Source organism: Melanerpes formicivorus, unplaced genomic scaffold, assembly GCF_026170545.1.
Source record: "Melanerpes formicivorus ecotype bairdi unplaced genomic scaffold, bMelFor1.0.p_v2 SCAF_8, whole genome shotgun sequence".
Lineage (NCBI taxonomy): Eukaryota > Metazoa > Chordata > Aves > Piciformes > Picidae > Melanerpes > Melanerpes formicivorus.
In genome coordinates, this window is record NW_027142360.1 from 26,846,882 (window position 1) to 26,863,761 (window position 16,880).

General features: G+C 42.9%; 1 protein-coding gene across 2 annotated transcripts; it reads right to left on the reverse strand.

The window, feature by feature from the left end:
• Positions 1 to 533: 533 nt before the first annotated feature.
• LUM (lumican) lies at positions 534 to 10,885 on the reverse strand. Of its 2 annotated transcripts, none has more exons than XM_068142820.1 (3): positions 10,620 to 10,885; positions 5,983 to 6,881; positions 534 to 1,617 (listed from the first exon to the last, which is right to left on the reverse strand). In XM_068142820.1, exons 2-3 carry the CDS (start codon positions 6,857 to 6,859, stop codon positions 1,463 to 1,465), a joined length of 1,032 nt encoding a protein of 343 aa, XP_067998921.1. In that variant the 5' UTR covers positions 6,860 to 6,881; positions 10,620 to 10,885; the 3' UTR covers positions 534 to 1,462. The 2 variants fall into 2 exon arrangements, with proteins under 2 accessions (XP_067998921.1, XP_067998923.1); XM_068142822.1 differs by having other exon boundaries at positions 5,983 to 6,886; positions 10,620 to 10,882.
• Positions 10,886 to 16,880: the final 5,995 nt, after the last annotated feature.

Sequence of the window (16,880 nt, forward strand, 5' to 3'; positions counted from 1 at the left end):
ACCATTGCCCAGCACAGGGGCTCAATCACTTCCCTGCTCCTGCTGGCCACACCATTGCTGATCCTTGGCCACCCGAGCATGCTGCTGGCTCATCTTCAGACATCTGTCTATAACTTTGCTGTTTAATCTCCCATTTTCTGCTCTGTTCAGCCTGTGCTTGCTGCAGCTGAATGCCTAACAATTCAGAGTGCCTTTCTTAACGATGTGTTGCCTTCTTGTTCCCAGTTTTCTAAACAATCTGATTTGTGCTCAGCAACTCTTTATTTCTTGCCTGCCAGTAAAACTGAAGCTTTGTGAGTAGACCCTGCCAAGTCCCTTGCACTAGGACAGCTGCAATCAACCACTTGCTGGATCCTTGCTTGATCCATTTGGCCATGCATGTCTCTATAAAGCAACAAAGGGCATGGAGGAAGATTGCTGCTTGCAATGTATGCCCAGAAATTCATGTGAATCACTGCCTGTTCCTCCTGGAGAACTTCTCTAATTGAATCCAATCAGTGGCCAGCATATGATGGTTACAAAGATGTTGAAACTTGAAAGTAGACAAAACAGTTTATTTAACCTTACAATAAACTTTAATCAGAACAGAACAGCTCAGATGATCTTGCCTTAACCTGAAATATTTGGGGTTGGTTTGTTTTTCAGTTTATAAAAGACTGAAACATAGTTGACAACAATATGGACACAGACACACACAAAAAAAGAAGACTACTTGCTATGTTTTATTTTTCTACCATCTGGTTAAAAGTAGCATGCAAAGTAATTGAGTAAAAAATACTTCCATATATGACTTACTTTGAACTAACAATTCTACCAGAAATGGATAAAAACCTTAGCAGGAATCTTTAACTGAAAGCAGGACAAAAAGAACCTGAACGAAACGTTGCTTTCCCTCTTACCTTCCACACATTCCATTAATTTACTAACCTCAGGGGCTCTGAAAAGATATTTTCATGCATTTCAAATTGTTCTTATCTTGATAAAGCATAATTAGTTTTTTCTTTCAATAATAATAATAATAATAATATGAAAAAGGAGTGAATAATTAAGAAAGCTGGAAGGATTGGAAAGGATTCTTCTATTTACACAGGCCAGCACTGTGCTGAAAGCCAGCTGACTTCCACCTAAGCCTGGCACCAGCTGGCAGGTATTGCATCCATGGGCACAGATTCTCTGTGAAGCTGAATGCTTTGCCTAGCCAGATGCAGGCATACTCGTTTGTTTTGCTCCACATTTTGGTCATCCTTGTGCTTTCTAAGTACAACAGGTAGTAAGAACACACACACAGGGTTTCCTGAAGGCTGCCAGGTGCGTGCTAGACATTAACCGAGAGGATGGATAATATACAAACTGACTCTTCTTTGTTTGCTTGCTTTAAGGCATATCCTAACTTTAAAGAGCTACCACGATGTCATTCCTCTAGTGGCTGCCCCCAGAAGGCAGCTGGATGCTCCCAGTTGTCTCACTCCAGGGAGATCTCAGCAGCCACCCGAAGGCAGTTGTACATCTCCTGGGGCAGGTCAGCTCGAGTGAGGTTGTTTCCGTCCAGGCGCAGGTGTGTGATCTTGGAGTAGGTCGTTGGCCCAACAACCTTGCAGAAGCTGCTCAGGGGGAACTCTGCAACAAAGGAAACGTGGAGAAAAGGAAAATTATTAGGAAATAATGGGGGGAGGGGGTGGAAATTATTAACTGAAAGAGTGGTGTGTTGCCCAGGGAGGTGGTGGAGTCGCCATCCCTGGAGGTGCTCAGGAAAGGTGTGGCCATGGCACTTGGGAACATGGGTTGATGGCCATGGTGGTGTTGGGTTGATGGTTGGACTCAGTGATCTTGGAGGGCTTTTCCAGCTGAAATAATTCAATGGTTCTATGGTAATGTCCAATAAATGAAGGCAGTGATCCAGGAATTAAATGACATTTTGACTACCATTCATTCAGGGACCTTACAAACCACTGATGATTATAGACATCATGGCTGGCTGACTCCTCTGAGAAAATGTGATGGCCTACATCAGGATGTAGTGCTAAAGGAAGTTGAGGAAATAACTTTTGTATCTGCACTTTGACTTCAATTGGACTCTTTCAGGAGTGGCATAATCTGCTGCCATGGGTGAAGCATGCATGGGTTCAACTACATCATGCAGGAGCTGGACTCAATGGTCTCCAGAGGTCCCTTCCAACCTTTATCATTCTGTGATTCTGTAAACTAAATATGAATACAAATGTACATCCCTTCCTACAGGCAGCTCTTGGAAGCATGACACCTTAGGTAAGTTTTGGATGTGTTGATAAGATGTTGAAGAACGGGTAAAGATCTGAGCGTCTGCCATGGAATGGAATGGAATGGAGTGGAGTGGAGTGGAATGGAATGGAATGGAATGGAATAGAATGGAATAGAATAGAATAGAATAGAATAGAATAGAATAGAATAGAATAGAATAGAATAGAATAGAATAGAATAGAATAGAATAGAATAGAATAGAATAGAATAGAATAGAATAGAATGGAATTAACCAGGTTGGAAAAGACCTTTGAGATCATCCAGTCCAACCTATCACCCAACACCATCTCATCAACTAAACCATGCACCAAGGGCCTCATCCAGGCTCTTCTTAAACACCTCCAGTGATGGTGACTCCACCACCTCCCTGGGCAGCATATTCCAATGGCCAATCTCTCTTTGTGGGAAGAACTTTCTCCTCACCTCCAGCCTAACCCTCCCCTGGCACAGCTTGGGACTGTGTCCTCTTGTTCTGCCAAGGCATTATTTTAGGTAGGGACTGAAGAAATGTATTTCAAATGTTAGATCTTGAACACCAACTTGATGACACCAATTCAGCTTCCTAGATTTTGTATATCCTACAGCCCTCTTTGGGAAGAGGGAGAGAGAAGGTGCATCCCTCATGGTGCATTTATTGGGCAGTCTGTATTTCAGTTTAATATCACTTTAAGAATGCAAACTTGTTCTGATAATCATAGAATCATTGTATCAATAAGGCTGGAAAAGACCTGAGAGATCTTTAAGTCCAACCTGTCACCCAAGACCTCGTGACTACTAAAATCTCCCTATTCAGAATGCTCCAGCTGAAGTGAACTGATGATTCCTGCTAGTTGGAGAAGAGAAGACTCCAGGGGACCTCACAGATGCTTTCCAATGCCTGGAGGGATCCTACAAGAAGACTGGAGAGGGACTTTTTATAACATGGACTTCAGGACTCTGTCATGGACTTCAGTGGGTTCTGGCTCCAACAATTTGGCTCACATTGTTTGCATTTAGCTATCAATTTTTTGTGCAGTTCATATCACTGTCAGGTTTCAGAAGCATATTAAAAAGAATTGTTTTCCACTTGTAGTTTCCACCTGCAAAAAAATAAGATAAGTGGGGCTTAAGAAAAGAAAGCTTAGAGAAGACCTTGTTGCCATGGACCAGGACATGAAGGGTGGCTACCAGGAGACCGGGGACTCCATTTTTATAAGGAGTCACATGGGAAAATCAAGAGGTGATGGGAGACAAGTTACTGCTGGGGAGATTCCCATTGGACTCCAGAAGAAAGTTTTTCACCATGAGATATTGGAATCATCTCCCAAGGGAAGAGGTGTTCAAGGCCAGGTTGGATGAGGGCTGCTGGAAGGTGTTCCTGCCCATATGAGGGAGTTGGAACTGGATAATCTCTAAGGTCCCTTCCAACTTTAAGGCATTCTGTGAAGAAACAGATCTCAGTAGAAGTGAAAACTTTAAGCTATGCAAGCAGAAAGTCTCTCACTGAATATTTGTTCCATGGGCCAAAGGAATGGAAGGGAAGCTGGGCTGGTTTGCAGCCATCTTTGCACAAATCCCTTGCAAATGATGATATTTTAGTTGATAATAATAAATAAAGAAGGCAGTAATTTGAGACTCAACTATTCAAAGGTCAACCAACTCAGTTTTTAGAAAGACTAAGTCCTCAGCTGTAGGCCAGGAGTAATGAAGAGTGAGTTGCAAAGGCTGTGTTGAATTGAAATGCTTACTGCTAATGAACTTTTGTCCCACATTGTCAATTAGCAAACACAATTTTATGCCTGTGGAGTCAGATAATCAAGGAAATTAATTACTGAAGTTGGCTGGTTAAATAAAACCCAAAAAAATCAGAGCTCTCTTGTAGCAGTCCACAGGGTAGCAATGACTGAGTCGCAGCAGTTGGTGCACACCAACTCTTTACACCACCTCCCCTCTGCTGCTTACCAGGACTCTGGACATCACAGAACCATGGAATGGTCTGGATTGGAAGGGACCTCCAAAGGTCATCCAGTCCAACCCCCTCTGCAGTAAGCAGGGACATCCTCAACTAGATCAGGCTGCCCAGAAATACATCTTTCACTGCAAAATTCAGTTAGTGTCACAGGGCTTGATTCAGAGGCCCTTGGAAAGAGGAATAGAAATCACACCCAGTAGCCAGGTAGCTTGCAGAAGGCTCAGAGACAGCACTCTAAGCAGGGAAAATTGCCTCTTCATATCTCATGAGAAATGAAACACTGTCCTTGTTAGATCTTTTAGGGAGAGTATCTTATAAGGGTTCTACAGGTCACTGTATGTGGTGTCTCAGGTGGGAAGCACCGTTGCTTTCCCTCATCAATGAAAGGAACTGAGATGTAATGGTATTGCTCCCATGGGGAAAGCCCTCCAAGATCATCCAGTCCAACACCACCATGGCCATTAAACCATGGCCCCAAGTGCCATAGCCACACATTCCTTGAACACCTCCAGGGATGGGGACTCCACCACCTCCCTGGACAGCCTGTGCCAATCCCTGACCACTCTTGCAGGGAAAGAAATTTTTCCTGATCTCCAACCTAAACCTAAAGGAGTGTAAAAAAGAAGCTCTTTTGTGGTATCCTTTTCACTGTGCCTTGTGCCACTGTGTCTTCTTCCTCTCTCCTCCATTCAGCACTTTCCCTATCAGCCTACCAAAAGGTTGCACATAGTGCAGGCAGATCCTCAGGGGATATCTGTCTGGGTTTCTTGACTTCCAAGTTCTGAATGTATTCCACACTGATCAAACTTCTCCCACTCTTTTATCCTCAGTTGTATAAGAGAATTCCATTGACTTCTGTGGAGCTGCTCTAGAGGACAATTTGACCAACACTACCCACAGTTTGAAAGGAAAAAATTCTCTCCCCCAGGTATATTTGAGTAGCTATCAGCTAAATATCTGTCTTTTAACATTAATGTGGGACAACAGTCAGAGAAACAGGTTGCTCAGGGAGGTCATGGATGCCCTGCTCCCTGGAGGTGTTCAAGTCCAGGCTGGATGAGGCCTTGAACAACCTGGGCTGGTTGGAGGTGTCCCTGCCCATGGCAGGAGGTTGGAGCTGGATGATCCTTGAGCTCCCTTCCAACCTAAGGCATTCTATGAACCAATGGAACCCTGGAAGTTTTTAAGGTCAGGCTGGATGTGGCTGTGAGCAACCTGATCTAGTGTGAGGGGTCTCTGCCTATGGCAGGGGGGCTGGAACTGGGTGATCCTCGAGGTCCCTTCCAACCCCAACAATTCTGAGATTCTGTGTGAGATGTCAGTTTCCTGAAGGTTTAACCACCACAGTGCCTTCAGGACTGGCTGATCTACCTCATTCAGATCCTTGCACTGACCCTCAGCATCAAGTCTTAAGCTGCACCAGGGGAGGTTTAGGCTGGATGTTAAGAAGAAGTTCTTCCCAGTAAGAGAGATTGGCCTTTGGAATGTGTTGCCCAGGGAGGTGGTGGAGTCACCATCACTGGAGGTGTTTAAGGAGAGCCTGGATGAAGCACTTGGTGCCATGGTTTAGTTGATGAGGTGGTGTTGGGTGATAGGTTGGACTGAATGATCTCTGAGGTCTTTTCCAACCTGGTTAATTCTATCCAATTCTATCCTATCCTATCCTATCCTATCCTATCCTATCCTATCCTATCCTATCCTATCCTATCCTATCCTATCCTATCCATTAACAGAAGCACTCAGAGTGAACTCACTGTTAATTTTGTTGACTTGGAGGTAGAAGTTCTCAAGGTTCTCACTGACAGTTGGGATGCTCTTCAGCTGGTTGAAGGAGAGATCCAACTCAACCAGGGAGGTGATGTTGAAGACATTGCCTGGGATCCCAGAATCAGTTAATTTGTTGTGAGACAAACGCAAATACTGCAGGGCTTTAAAGCCTTGGAAGTACTCATCTGGGATGTTGGAGATCTGGTTGTTATCAAAATACAGCATGAGCAAAGAGTGAGGCAGTCCTGTGGGCAGCTTCGTGAGGCCGTTGAAGCTCAAGTCAAGATACAGAAGTGAATTCAGGCCTTTGAAAGCTCCGGCAATCGAATCTGCTTTCAGCTGGTTGTTCTGGAGGTGGATGATAGTCAGATTCACCAACCCCTCGAGGGCACCAGGGGTGACTTTCGTGATCTTGTTGTGACTCAGCTGCAGGTCGTCCAGCGTTTTGGGGAGAGGGCCGACGGCTTCGGTCAAATTGTTGTAGTTAATGTGAAGTTTCTTCAGGTTCTTTAGCTTGGTGAAGACTCTTCCCTTAATCTTTGAATTCTCCAGGTGGTTGTGATCTAGGATCAGCCACTGCAGGTCTGTTACGTTGTCAAAGGCGTTCTCCTCGATGCCCTCAATCATATTGTTTCGGAGATAGAGGTATTTTATTCCACTGGGGACGATGGGGATGGTTTTCAGCTTCAGGTTGTCACAATACATGGCAGTAGGGTAGCTGAGAGGACAGTTGCATTCTGGGGCACAGACTGCTGCAGATGGCCCAAAAGGATCATAACCATAATCATCTGCAGGGCCGTAGTCATACTGGCCCAAAATGCCACTGATTAAAATCAGAAAGATGGGGAGGGAGCTTAAAGGCATCTTCGCAGTGTGTCTTGTCCCTCTGTGCTGAAAGGGAAGAAACAAATAGATAAATAAATAAAAGTTACCACTCTATTTTCCAATCTCTTTCAGCAGTCTTGGACATTTTCCCACAGAAGGGTCAAAATGAAAAATAAAATTAGATTAAATCAATCAATATTTTTTTAAAAAAGGAAAACAAAAATAAAATAAAATAAATTAATTAATTTTTTTAAAAGGAAAATAAAATAAAATTAAATTAAATAAACTTAAATTAATTAAATTAAACTAAAACAAAATAAAATAAAAATAAAACAATAAAAATAATAAAAGTAAATAATTAAATGAAAATGAAAAATAATAAAATAAAATAGACTAAAATAGACTAAACTAAACTAAACTAAGCTAAACTAATTAATAATCAATGATCTCTTACTCCCTAGGTAGACATCATGGTGGAAATGTTGAGGCTAGCATCACTGCATTCAATGAGCTTTGATTTTCCCCAGCAAAAGACAAGCTCAAAGTGTTGTCAGCTGCTGGTCAGAGAGTGAGAGGATTAAGGAAATCCTTAGAACCTTCCATGTGCTCAAGCAGTTTCAGAAGGTATGGGAAGCCTGTAGTCAAACCACCAGATGTGGATCTCAGACCTGGGCACTCCTCCAGCAGAGTAAGTTAGCCTTGCTATGGGCATTGTTTAGTGTTAACACAGAGCAGAAAATCTTCCCTAATTCTAAAGTTCCTTGCTCTTATTGGCTATAAAAGCCACATCAGGGTTAAAAATTCTCAACTGAAGCACCTCTAGGCAGGGCCAATTGATTTCATGCAGCACAACATAAAGGTATATCTTTAAGGTGTTCTGATGTTCTCTCCACATAGTCTTTCTGCTAGATGTTAAGCTGCTGTCCCCTGAATGAGGAAGGTTGCAGTATCTCTTCCATGGTCAATCACATTTACTTAGAGAATGGAATGGAATGGAATGGAATGGAATGGAATGGAATGGAATGGAATGGAATGGAATGGAATAGAATAGAATAGAATAGAATAGAATAGAATAGAATAGAATAGAATAGAATAGAATAGAATAGAATAGAATAGAATAGAATAGAATAGAATAGAATTAACCTGGTTGGAAAAGACCTTGGAGATCATCCAGTCCAACCTACCACCCAACACCATCTAACCAACTAAACCATGACACCAAGCACCCCATCCAGTCTCTTCTTCAACACCTCCAGTGATGGTGACTCCACCACCTCCCTGGGCAGCACATTCCAAAGGCCAATCTCTCCTTCTGGGAAGAATTTCTTCCTAACATCCAGCCTGAACCTCCCCTGGCACATCTTGAGGCTGTGTCCTCTTATTCTGGTGCTGATCATAAGGTACAGCAAGCCTTGAAATATGAGTTATCAGAGTAATTTCCTTTGTCTGCTCTTCATTACTGCATGAGAAGGTCTAAACTCAACCTTCAGTCCCCTGCTGGTCTGAATAAATACAGCTCTTCTGAAAGCAAAAGCCACTGCAGTGACACAGTTCGGCTCAGAATCTGGTCCTGTTTAGGTGCTAAGCATCAAGGGCAGGGGGACCAACTGCTTCTGCATTCCAGGCACAAGGCAGAGCCTGATGAGCTTCTTGAGATGATACTTTTTAACCTCACAGTGTCATTTTTACATCTCTGCATCAACAGAGCAACACAAACATCCTATTTTAAAGCCAAATTCTGCTGTTCTTCTAGCTTCAAATTCTATTAGTAAGGCTAAATGTTGTTGTCAGTATCCTTCTAAATTGCTGTCAATATCATAGGACACTTCCTATGTGTGTGAGTGTGTGATGGGTAACTGCTCTGGAGAACCCCTGGGAGTAATTAAAAAGTTAGGCAGCAAACATTTTAAACTACTTTATCAACACATTTGCTAATGCAGGTGGCAATTCTGTAGTGCAAGAGGCTAAATATCAGAGTCAGGTACATGAGTAGTGCAGGTAACTCGACTTATTCCTGGATTTCTCATTCATGTGCCTGAATATTTCCTCTGCCAGAAGTGTAAAAGATAACTAGATGGTTGCTTGTGAACCATGCTCATCCAAGAGAGAAAAATCAGAAAGCATTCTCAGATGTTTATCTTGTAAGCATGCCTTAACTAATTGCCTCTGTTTGTCCTCATCAGAGACGTTGTCAAATAGTCTGTGAAAACACTTCAGGCAACCTGCCAAAACCTACTAAATGGCAAAGCTATGGTGGTGGAAAAATGCTTCCTACAGTGGGGTAGAAAAACTATTCAAACTATTTTGGAGTTAGCCTGCACTGCCTTGAGCCTCAGTGCTGGTGTGAAACCAGATACAGAGGAGCTTCATCAGTCAGTCAGCCTTAAACTATATATCCCTTAATTCTGCAGCACAGCATCTTAGCTTGCAAAAGATTTCATGCTTCAATGTTTCACCATATGTTATTTATGCATTTATAGGTGTTTGATGTGTGTATATTCAATATATGATAGATACAGTCATATATATTTGACTTAGGTATCCAATAGATGCTCTGCATTTGTATGTATTTGACATGTTCAATGTATGATATGTATGCATATGTATTTGAGGCACAGATTCAATATGTGCTCTGTCTTTATGTATGCTTGACATGTTCAATATATAAGGCATATTTATATGTATGAGAGAGATAGATTCAATATATGATAGGTATATATTTGATATATTCAATATATAAGGCATATTTATAGGCATTTGAGAGATAGATTCAATATATGAGAGGTATATGATATATTCAACATATAAGACATATTTATAGGCATTTGACATATAGATTCAATATATGATAGATATTTGATGTATTCAATATATAAGACATATTTATATGAGAGATATAGATTCAATATATGATAGATGTATATTTGATACATTCAATACATAAGGCATATTTATAGGCATTTGAGATATAGATTCAATATATGATGGATGTATTTATGCATATTTGATATATTCAATCTATGTATTTATATATTTGACATATATATTCAACCTAGGATAGCTATATTTATATCTATCATGTAGTCAATATGTGCTATATATTTATATATTTGATCTATGCAATATATATTGTCATATCTTTGATGCATATACATTCAATCCATGCTAGATATGTTTAGATGTATTTGATATATGTAGTCAATAGATGATCTATAGGTTCATGCATAGTCTTTATATATCCAATCTGCCATCTGCATCCATTCATACATATTACACATAAATGTGCTTCAAACTGGACTGAAAAATGCATGGTGCCTAGAAATTTTCCTCTCAGTTTTCTTTTACTTCATGACTTAAATATCAGAACAGCTTCTCTTCTTCATTTTTCAGATATTTTTTAAAGGGTTTTAGCAAACAGAGACAGTGGAGGTCTTGCTGAGAGATGCTGAATGAGCAAGCAAGCAGTGAGCAGCCACACAAATGCCTTTGTACTCTACAGCAGCTCTCTTGCTGAAGTGGAACGAAGCAGGCTGTGGAAAAAAAACACACCAAATGTGCCACAAAATATGGGAAGCTGTTAGAAGGAAACTGGGGGGGAGGGAGGGAATAAAAAGAAAAGAGGGGGAAAAAAAAAAAGAAAAGGGGGGGGAAAAGCCCAGCAAATCCACTCAGCAACTGCTGATTTCTGTTCAATTTACCAACTGGCAAACTGCTTCTGACAAGGTTTTCACATTCCCATTACAGCTACAGCTACAGAGCTGAACATTAGAGTTAAAACATGCAGCAGCACTTCACTTACCTTCCTGCCTCGAAGCTGCTTTCCCTTAATTCCCAGAGCAGAGGCAACAGGGGACTGTATCCACCAATATATGCTGTAAACACTGTCAGGAGGTAAAAATCTGCCAGATCCTCTGTGTTACAGCAGGGGATAAAAAAAAAGGAAAGAAAAGCCCTAGTCAGGCTGTTGTGTGAAGCTGCTATGTCATCATGGGGATCTTGTGGTGTGGCAGGGACAAAAAATGCAGCTCTAATGAAGTGCAGGTGGATCCCATATTTTGTGTAAGGACAACCCATCTGTTATTCCTGTGGGATGGAGGGAATGATCAGTGCTTCCCAGACTTGAGAAAGTTTACACCAGCAGCCCTCAGAGCTTTAGACCAAGGAATTATTTTTGTGTGTGCTTGTGTGCTTTAGAGAGAAAAACCTTGTAGGTTGTAAAGCAAATTGCAAACAGACTTTTGTTTCCCAACATATTTCATCCTGCTAGACACGAGCTAACAAACAGCACTCCGAACCCAAGGCTGCTCTGCTGCTTCAGCCAAGTGACTCATTCATTTCTCTGCCTTTTTTTTTTCTTTAACTGTCTTATGGCCACAGTCAAACCTCCTCCAGGAAAGTTTTATCTTCAGCAGCAGACCCAAGGACGTGGGATTGCCTTTCAATCCCTTTTACACAGCACTAAATACTGAGCTCAAAGTTCCTTCTGCAAGCCTCGGAATTTATTTGGTCTGGAGGTTTTCTTTGGTGATGAGTGTTTGCTTAATAAAAACACAGCCCAGGAACTGGTGCTCTGGTGGTTTTTTTTCTGCAGTTACTGTAAACTCAGTTCATACTTTTGTTCATTTTTTGCACTTACAGCTTTCTCCTGCTTCTCAGAATCTGGAACTACTCAGCTTTACGTTGTCTGTTTCTTATTCCATGGATGCAGTTCAAGAATGCATCTTAAGGCCTGGATGAGATGTTATTTTCACCAGGCAATGCCAGAAAAAATGATGCAGGAAGACAGCAACAGTTTAAAGTGGGTCTTAATGCTTCCATAAGAAACTTCCCTTATCTCCAAGTGGTGGATGTCTTCCCTTTCAATGGCACATCATCTCCTTCTTGTACAGTTGGATGGAGGCCAAGGCAAAATGTGGCTGTAGGAAGCCATTTTAGAGAGTCTTCTGTGCTCAATTGTGTTTTGCTGTGATTGTGCCTGCAAACTGGGGGGGTGGGGGTGTGTGGTGGTGTCTGTTATCAAGTCTCTAACTTTATGAAGTCATGGCTGAGCTGGATAAACCCTAGAAGCTTCCTAAGAAGGGGAGCCTGGATGTGGGCTTCCCCCATCTTCTGCTGCTGCTGAATCCAGGCCTCCATGCCCAGTAGAGTCCATTGGGATGGGGAAAGGGCTGGCATCATCCAGTGCCCTTCAGAGAGAACAGGAAAGATGCCAGATGATTACAGATCTCTGAACTCCTGCAATAACATCATTAGCAAACAAATTTGCACAAGACAGAGTGTCAAGTGGGACTGCTGGCCAGGGAGAGCCACTGCATTCCTCTGATGTTCTCACATCAGCTCTGTCCCTCTGCTGCGGGAGAACCATTTGGACATTAGGAAAGAAGATAATCATAGACTCACAGCACGAAGCATGGAGTGCAGTGGGTTGGAAGGGACCACCACAGGTCATCTAGTCAAACCCCCTTGCAATAAACTGGGACATCCCCAACTAGACCAGGTTGCTCAGAGTCCAACCAAGCCTAACCTTGAGTGTCTCCAGGGACAGGACCACCACCACCTCCCTGGGCAACTCATTCCAGTGCTCCACCAGCCTCACAGTAAAGAACTTCCTCCTAATGTCTAATCTAAATCTACCCTGCTCTAGTTGAAAGCCATTGCCTCTCACCCTATCGCTACAAGCCCTTGCACTTAGCACATCTCTGGACTCACTCCATCAACTCCATGTCCGTCTCATGCTGGGAGTCCCAGAGCTGGACACAGTACTCCAGGTGAGGTCTCGGCAGAGCAGAGGGGCAGAATCACCCTTCCCAACCTACTAGCCACACTGCTTTTGATGCAGCCCAAGATGTACTTAGCCTTCTGGGCTGCAAATGCCCCTTGTTGGCTCATACCCAGCTTCTCATCCACCAGTACCCCCATGTGCCTTTCTGCAGGGATGCTCTCAATCTTATCACCCCTCACCCTGGATTGGTATCTTAGGCTGCCCCAACCCAGGACCCTATAGGACCTTGCACTTTCCCTTCTTGAGCTCTGTGAGGTTCTTCTTAGCCCAGTCCTCTAGCCTTCATCCTGTCTGTTCAACTTCTATAGCTAATTTAAACCACTCAGCCAGCCAGAGCTAGAGAAATGGAAAAGTCTCAGCTGAACTGTAGGGGACCCAGGCTTTTACCATATGTTAATTGCCAAACATCAGCAGGTTTGCTTAATCAGCTTTTAGAACAAGTTATAAAGATGTGCAGGCTTTGTGTTTCTGCTGATAGAATGAGAAGGGGGATGTACAAGACCTACAGAAATCACTCTCACAAACATCTGGTGCATGAATAACTCTGCCAGAAATATCTCCAGCCCTTGCTCTGCTGTACTTGCAGGCAGTGCCCAATCCTGTTTGTGCTTCACTCCATCTATCTAACACTGAGAGACCAAAATATCTACCAGTGTGTTGTAACAGTGAGCTTCTCCTGCCAAACAAATCTTTCACCAGACAAAACACAACCAATGCTTTTCCTGGGAAGCTGACAATTCTCTTTGCAGCTATTAGCAACTATTACTCTTCATTGCTCAGCTTGCTGTGCTTTCCTCCCCAGAGGAAACCTCAGCCCCTCCTTAAGGAGCATCTCTTTCTGTACAACAAACTTAGCTTTACTCTGTCGTGCTGAATGCTTCTGCTTGTTTCCCCATTTGAAGTCAAGGTTACCATTTAGGTTTCTCTTGGTCTGCTGAAACTGATGAAGTAATTTCCAGATAAGTATCACACTGTGCCTGAGAAGCTCCATCTGGTCTCCAGTTGTCCACAGGCAGCAGCAGAACAGCTTTGTCCACTCCTCCATTTCTATTCCTAACACCCTAGAGAGCTGGAGCAGGCTGCCCAGAGAGCCTCCTTCCCTGGAGGCTTTCAAGTCCCCTCTGGATGTGGTGGTGTGTGACCTGTGCTGGATTCTATGCTCCTGCTCTGGCAGGGGGGTTGGACTTGAGGATCTCCAGAGGTCCCTATAATGGGAAGATTATGTGTTGATTCATTATGATATAATAGAAAGAAGATGATATATTTATATTACAATAATATAACTAGTGATAGAATTGATAAAGTATGAGGTTGAGCCAAACCTGCACTAGCAATTACAGGTTGTATGTTGATATAACATAATAGAACATACAAGATGAAATATTTACATGATAATAAAATAGATCTTGATATAATTGATACAACCTGAGCCTGACTCCAATCTGCACTACTAATTAAAGATGATATATTGATGTGTCATAATATAATATCTATCAAAAAGATGATGTCTTTATCTGATAATAAAATAGATCTTGACAGAATTGATACCGTCTGAGACTGACTCAAATCTGCACTAATAACTAGTTAAAAATGATATATTGGTATATCATCATATAATACATAAAAAGGACTTTCTGTTTATATTATGATAAAATATACCTTCATAGAATAGCTAAAATATGAGATGGATCCAAATCTCTCTCTCTATATATATATATATAAGGGACTCAATGACCTTTGAATGTCCCTTCCAGGCTGGACCATTCCATGAGTCCATGGTTCTAATAGAATAGACATTGACAGACTTGACAAAACCTGAGACTGACACAAATCTGCACTGACAAGCAGCTAAAGGTGATATATTGATACAGCATACAAGCAGTTAAAGGTGATATATTGATACAGCATGCAAACAGTTAAAGGTGATATATTGATACAGCATACAAGCAGTTAAAGTTGATATATTGATACAGCATAAAAGAATATATTAAAAAAGATTCTATATTTCTATTGTACTAAAACCTATCTTGGTTTAATTGGTAAACCTGATACTAGTTTGAGCCTGCACTAATAACTAAAGATCATTTATGTTATAATAAAACATAGAATCATAGAATCAGCCAGGTTGGAAAAGGCCTCAGAGATCAGCAAGTCCAAACTATTACCTAATACCTAACACCTCCTGACAACTAAACCATGGCTCCAAGTGCCACATCCAAGCCTTTTTTGAACACCTCCAGGGACAGTGACTCCACCACCTCCCTGGGCAACCTGCACCAGGCTCTCACCACCCTCATGGGCAACAACTTCTTCCTCACATCCAATCTCAATCTACCCATTTCTAGTTGTGCTCCATCCCCCCCAGTCCTATCACTGCCTGACACCCTCAAAAGTCCCTCCCCAGCTTTTTTGTAGCCCCCTGTAGATACTGGAAGGCCACAGTTAGGTCTCCTGGGAGCCTTCTCTTCTCCAGCCTGCACAAGCCCAACTCCCTCAGTCTGTCCTCATATTATTATTACTATTAATATTACTATTACTATTATTATTTGTTTTTCAGCTGAAAAACTTCCATTCCTCCACACTGAAATGTTGTTTGCTCAGCCTCTAGGCTGCACTTCTGCTTGTTAAATGGAAAGTGTTAGGGCACATACTGCAAGCATAACAAAACTTGTGGTGATCCCAAGCCCTTTATTCCTTAAAAGGAAAGGACAGCTTTGGAAATTTACAAAAATGGTAAAAGTGGCTACAGCCTCTTAGGAGACCACAGCAGATACTTCAGCTGAGCATAAATCCTTGGGGTTGTCATGCTGAAGAATTGCTCCCTGCTTTCTTTCAGGCTTGACAGTGTCCACATTCCAGCACTGTTGGTCTCCTCTTTGCTGCTGTTCAGGCTGGCTTCGTGCTAGACTGCACTAAGAAGAGTAGAATGGTTTGGGTTGGAAGGGACCTCAAAGACCATCCAGTTCCAACCCATGGGCAGGGACACCTCCCACCAGCCCAGGCTGCTCAAGGCTTCATCCAGCCTGGCCTTGAACACCTCCAGGGAGGGGGCATCCACGACCTCCTTGGGCAACCTGTTCCAGTGTCTCACTGGAAAGAATTTCTTCCTACTCTCCAGTCTAAGCCTGCCCTCCTCAAACTTCAAGGCACTGCCTCTCATCCTCAGTAAACTCAGTAAACTTCTCTTCTCCAGGCCAGCCAGCTTCAGGGCTCTCAGCCTTTCCTCATTACACAGATTTTCCATCCTTGTAGCCTCCACAGCCTCCCTGGGCAACCTGTTCCAGTGTCTCACCACCTACACTAGAAAGAATTTCTTCCTAACCTTCAGTTTAAATCTGCCCTCCTCAAGCTTCAATCCATTCCCTGTTGTCCTATCACCACAAGCCCTTGTGGAAGGTTCCTTCCCAGCTGTGCTGTAGCCCTCTTCAGGTACTGGAAGGCTCCTCTAAGGTCTCCCCAAAGCCTTCTCCTCTCCAGCATGAACAGCTCCAACTCTCTCATCCTGGATCCCTTCCCTCCAGCGTGTCATCTGCACCACCCTCCTTGGTGTCATTCACAAACCTGCCCCAGGTGCTCCTGTCCATGCCTCTGACACTTGTCAATGGCAAAATACCTTTGAGCTGATTCAAGGCTTGCCCAAACCTCTTGTGTCAGGACTGCCCAGACAGAGGCAAGCTGCTGTTTGTAGGACAGATTCTCATACAGCAGATTCTGTGCTACAGCGTTTGAAACATCTGACCTACATATAAAACTGTGGTCCTGGACTATGAACCAATTCCAATCATTCCCAATCATCATTGGTGGGCAAGAAGTTCTCCATGGGACAGCAATGTGCCCCTGTGGCCAAGAAGGCCAATGGCATCCTGGGGTACATTGAAGAGCGTGGTCAGCAGGTCAAAGGATATTCTCCTGCCCCTCTACTCTGCCCTAGTGAAACCATACCTGGACTACTGTGTCAGTTTTGGGGTTCCCAAGTTCAAGAGGGACAGGGAACTACTGGAGAGTGTCCAGTGGAGGCTACAAGGATGCCTTCTCTGGAGACTGACAAGAGCCATCTGGGTGCATTCCTGTGTGACCTGCCCTAGGGGTTCCTGCTCTGGCAGGGGAGTTGGACTGGATGATCTCCAGGGGTGCCTTCAGCCCCTGCCATCCTGTGATTCTAATGTAGAGATGTGAGAGGACCTCAAAGAGTTGTTGGATTTGTGGGGAAGCTGTGGCTACAGGTGACAATTCTAGGAACAGTTCTGTACTTGAAACAGTAGAGATTATTTATGGGGA